Here is a 4,798-nt window from a genome sequence, read left to right as displayed (position 1 = left end):
GAGTGAGTGAAGCGTCTGTCTGTGATGCATCAAGCCAAACATGTCAGAGCATATGAAAGGTTTCTCATGCAGCTGGCGTGGGAACCGCTGCTGGAGAGACATCATAGACTTGAGCAAGGTCTCTGTCCAAATGTGTTTACAGCTAATTACATTGTAGCAAGCCATCGCCGTATTAAGTGAATCCTGGAGATGAAAATACCCTCGCTCCTCATGATCCTCAGACAATGTTGCTCTTGTTGGTCTGGTTTTAGTAGCAGGCTTAACTAAAACCTTTCAAACTAGGCCTGAGAAGCCTACATTGAAGTGATTTTAAGACTTACTCCTCTGCAGAATCTGTTTAAAAGGATTAAAGGCAAGACAAGAGATTATCAACACCTCTTGAGAATAACCTTAAATACATTAGTACTTACAGCAGTTGGGTGAGTTTCACTAATCCACCATATTGTCTCTGTCTTGATAAGAACAGAACTGGTGTCTGCTTCTCAGGTTACGCCTACTAATACTGACAGAGAATGGGAACAGGGAAGCACTGGTTTATTAGCATCACTGTTGTTGGACAGACTCACTGTCAAATTGCCATCAGTCTGGACTGTGTGTGAGCAAAACAATGTGCAGAGATCTACATGTTATTTCATGCTGGCTGCCTCCTGAGAATTATCAGCCTATTTGCATATTTCCACATTTTCCCAAGGAAAAACAAACTTATACCAAAACATGTATTTCCAGGAAGATAAAAACAACAAAAGTATTCAAGCAACATCATATCATCAAGTAGAACATGTTGGGGGTGTGGGTTGGGGCTGAACAATTAAACATTGCCGAAATTGCATTGTGGCCAAGTGCAATATCCAAATCTCAGGAGATGCAGTTTTTTTGACAGAGGTAAAATGTGCCACAACACACCTTTAGAAATGAAGAACTGTGGTGCTGCAGAGATTCCCCAGCCTACGAATTATATCCTCCAGATGTAAGTGAGCATGCTCACTTTATACAGACCCCAGCAAAAAAAAAAAAAAAAAAAAAAATCACATCATCATCATTTTTGGATGTTTTTCATTGAAAGTAAAATGCGCAAAATAAAAACACTTTAATCATAGCGTGCAGCGCTGCTTTGACTGACTGCTGGCTGCCAGTCTGGACTGTGTGAGAGCAAAACAATGTGCAGAGATCAACGCTATTTCATCCTGCTTCCTGAGAATGATCAGCCTGTTTGCAGATTCAGAGATTTTTTTTTCTCTCTGGGAAAAACAAATTTACCTTTATCAGAAAATGTCTTTCCAGTAACATAAAAATAATGTATTCAGGCATCTTGGGTTTACATTGGGGTATGAGTGACTGCTAGCCCCTAATTGCCCCATGTTGTCTCGGGGCCAGGGTAAATTGAGTGATATGAGCAGCCCTGAGTGTTGGGGCGATGACAGCAGCTACATTTGAACCTGTGATACTGCAGACATCCTGCTATTCCCACATAAAACCACTAATATTTCAATAATGCTCAAACACCCACACATATTTGGTTCAAGTTCATATAAGAGCTGCAGAATCTGCTCTTGAATTTAAAGACACATTTAAGGTGCTTAGCAACTAAGTATTAAGCAAATTGTATATGAATGAAATTTAACTACAACTGTACATTTTTGAGAATGGGGTGATGAAATAAATCTGGAAACAGCAATCAATCACACCAGAGCTTCAGCGGGGAAACTGGACAGTTTTCAGACACGTAGGAGCCAGTATTTCAGACTGAAAGCCATGACGTACTGCATGGCTCCTGCCTGTCTGAAATCCCCAATCTTTAACACAAAACCAAATCTAGACTCCAATTAAAGGTTTTTGACTTTCATTTGCGAGCCTCTCTTGACCACCACTACTTATGGGTGGAGGCAAAGTCTGTTTCAAGTATTTGACAAAGCGTAACTCAAATGCTCATGTATCAATTGCCATAATATGTTCAGCATTTAATCTGTGTGTGTGTGTGTGCTCTGTATGTGCAGCACATGTGAAAAGAATAGATATTGTAGTCAAATGTGACACGTGTACAAATGCATGACATCTGAGGAGACTGCATGGGGTAAACATGTAGCCTGACACAATATCATCTCTATCTCTGTGGCGTCAAACATCTTTACTGTAGCTTGTCTCTCCCCCTCAGGACCTCTTCAGTCGTCGTAATCTAGAGGTTCTGGGCACATTTACACTCCCCTCCTCTCCGAGTGTGGATCTGGAACTAATAGAGGAGCCTGAGGATGCAGGCTTGACAGATAGGCCCCTCAGACTTGCGGCCAGCCTGTTTTGGTTTGTCTGTGCCGTGTTATTGCTTGTGAGGGGGAGCCTCTGGGCCCGTTTCCCTAGAGTAAGCAGCTCTACTTCCAGTGTGGTTTTCTTGCACTCGGAGACTGGGAAAGCCTTGGACTCTGCCTTGGCTTCTGCCTGAGGAAGGGGCGGCAGAGGAGGAAGGTCATGCTTGGATGTTTGTGTGAAGCACTCGGTGGAGTGAGTTTGTACTGCGGCTGGAGGTCTTCCAAGGCACGTCCTCTTGGCCCTCTGCGGGTGAGGGTCTTCCCCTACATCGCTCGGCTTGCACCTCTTGCTCTTGCTGGTCTCCTGACTGATTTCGTGTTGGCAGACTACTGAGGCCCCATTTGGGCTGATGCTGTCTGGAGGGCTAGCCTCAGTCTGCTGTTCCAGGATCAGGTCCTGCTTTCGAGTAGTCACAATTTGAGCCACGGCTTCATTTAAGGCACTGGGGAGAGGCACCTTGTGGTCTGCCTCTGGGAGGGCCTTCTGTCCAGAGGTGGGCACAGTCTCTTCTGGGCTTGATTCCGACTCTCCAGCTCCTAGTTCCCCTGTTTGGTTTTTGGGGCAAGCTCTCTGCTCAATCTGCTGCTCGTCTGTACTGGAAACACATCGCTCTTGCTGGACACTAGCTTGTTTGGCTCTGAAAAAGTTAAAAGGATGAGAGGATATGAACAGATACTTGAGTGTCCTCTCTGACTGGTGGGGTTGGAAAGTTCTACATTAGATCATACTTACATCTTTTGAAGCACAGTCTTCTTTGTTTTTGTGGGGCTGTTTAAAGGCTCTTGGATTTCTCCCACTCTGGAAAAATATTCTGATCTGCTTTGTTCGCTCAGCTCAGTCTAGAGAGGACAAACAGAATTGATGTAAACAAAAAATATTATTCCTGGCATCCCCTGGAAAGGTTTGGCTCCACAGCAGACTGCTGTCATCATCTGGCATTGTCGGGCATTATAAAACATTCACTAGGCTGCTGGAGAAATTAGAATATAATCAATACAATTAAAAGACAAAATAATCCAATGTGATAAACACATAGAGTTCATATAAATGTATCATCTTCTGATCCTCCTGAATTCTAAACAGTGTTGCCGCCTCACTATTTGAACTATGATACAGTACAGGAGGAATGTTTTCTATAATGCCTGTAGAGACGCTTAGTAACACCCGAGCTGGCACAAAGAATTAGTGCCCCACTTGATACTGTCCAGAGAAACCACCTCAAAGGCTTCAGAAACTAATCACTGGCTTGTCATAGTGTGACATGTGTTTCATAGTCTCCTCTGTGTGAGGCTTGGAGTGATACTCACAGGCACAATTACTAAACGTTGAAAGCAACTTCACAAGTTTAAACAGCGATTAAAGAAAGATCGCTAACAAGATGAAAGAGCAAGGCAGAGGAAAAATAAAACTGAGGCCTGTGAATGGAAAAATGCAAAAATGAGGTGAAAAGTATCTCAAGACAGAAGTGGAGATAAAAACAAGTTAGTGGAAGCAGCCTCATGGTTAGCAGACTGAAGAAGCACTTTGGCTGGTTTAAATGAAGTCTCTCTTCACTCACAAAAAGGACTCATTCTGAAACTGTATAGCTTCATAGATGAATAATTATTCATGCCAAAACTTACTCCATATGCCACTATATACCAGACTTTCTGTAAAACACACATTCGTTAGTTGGTTAAAATGGTGAACGATGGGTTGAAAGTTAAGTGAAGCAGATTAAGGAACATCACAACATGTGCCCTCAACAGGCCACTGATGAGGGTTAATCACAGGTCTTTTCCTTGGCTGACCTCAAACAGACTCTGGATTTATTACAGTACAAGAGACGCTGCTGGTAAATTGAGCAGAACTTAAAGGTTGAGAGCCTGTCAATTAAAAAAAAAAAAGTTTATCGGAAATTAATTACATCAAAAAAGTTTGTGGGAGAATATCAAAGCACTCTGGTGTAGAGACTGAGCTGAAGTATACTTGTTAAACTAGAAGAAACAGCATACAGGTGAAGAACTTCATGATTTGAGTAACACACTGTAAACGAGCAAGACTGAGAGTCTATGGTGATGCCAGCAGCTCTGTGAGGCTGTACAAATAAAAATTTTGACGACATGATGGTGCTAGATCAGGGGTGGGGAACCTCTGGCCTCCGGGTCACATGCGGCCAGCGAGACTGTTTGATTCGGCCCACGAGGCAATTCATAAATAAAAGAAACTCAAAAATATAACTACTTAAAATAAAGAGATAGTTAACACTCTTTGACGGAGTTTGGATGCCACACAAGCAGCTGTATTATGTGGGCAGGTTTTGTGGTGAGCGAGCTGATAGCTAAGAAGCTAAAACCTCACTCAGAAGGAGAATTTGCAGCCTTTTTGCTGCTGTGAAGCTGCTAGCATCAGACAAAGTAAAATTGTTCCAGAGTGTCAGTTTGTCTTGAATAATTCGTAGAGATGAAGGAATCCTGAAGTGGGAACTCAGTGATGGTGAGTGCCTTTGTTGTGGATG

General features: G+C 42.8%; 1 protein-coding gene across 1 annotated transcript in view; it reads right to left on the bottom strand.

Moving 5' to 3' along the window:
• Nucleotides 1-560: 560 nt before the first annotated feature.
• Nucleotides 561-4,798, bottom strand: part of LOC121614157 (SLX4 interacting protein) — a 34,474-nt gene continuing 30,236 nt past the window's right edge. The window contains exons 7-8 of the mRNA XM_041947952.1: nt 3,034-3,140; nt 561-2,938 (exon numbers count right to left, since the gene is read on the bottom strand). Of these exons, the coding sequence (XP_041803886.1) occupies nt 2,149-2,938; nt 3,034-3,140 (897 nt within the window). The 3' untranslated portion in view covers nt 561-2,148. The remainder of the gene's footprint in view (nt 2,939-3,033; nt 3,141-4,798) is intronic.

The sequence above is a fragment of the Chelmon rostratus genome, chromosome 11 (assembly GCF_017976325.1).
Source record: "Chelmon rostratus isolate fCheRos1 chromosome 11, fCheRos1.pri, whole genome shotgun sequence".
NCBI classification, from domain to species: domain Eukaryota; kingdom Metazoa; phylum Chordata; class Actinopteri; order Chaetodontiformes; family Chaetodontidae; genus Chelmon; species Chelmon rostratus.
The sequence above is the reverse complement of the archived record's forward strand: the minus strand, read 5'-3'. Positions and strand labels throughout refer to the sequence as shown.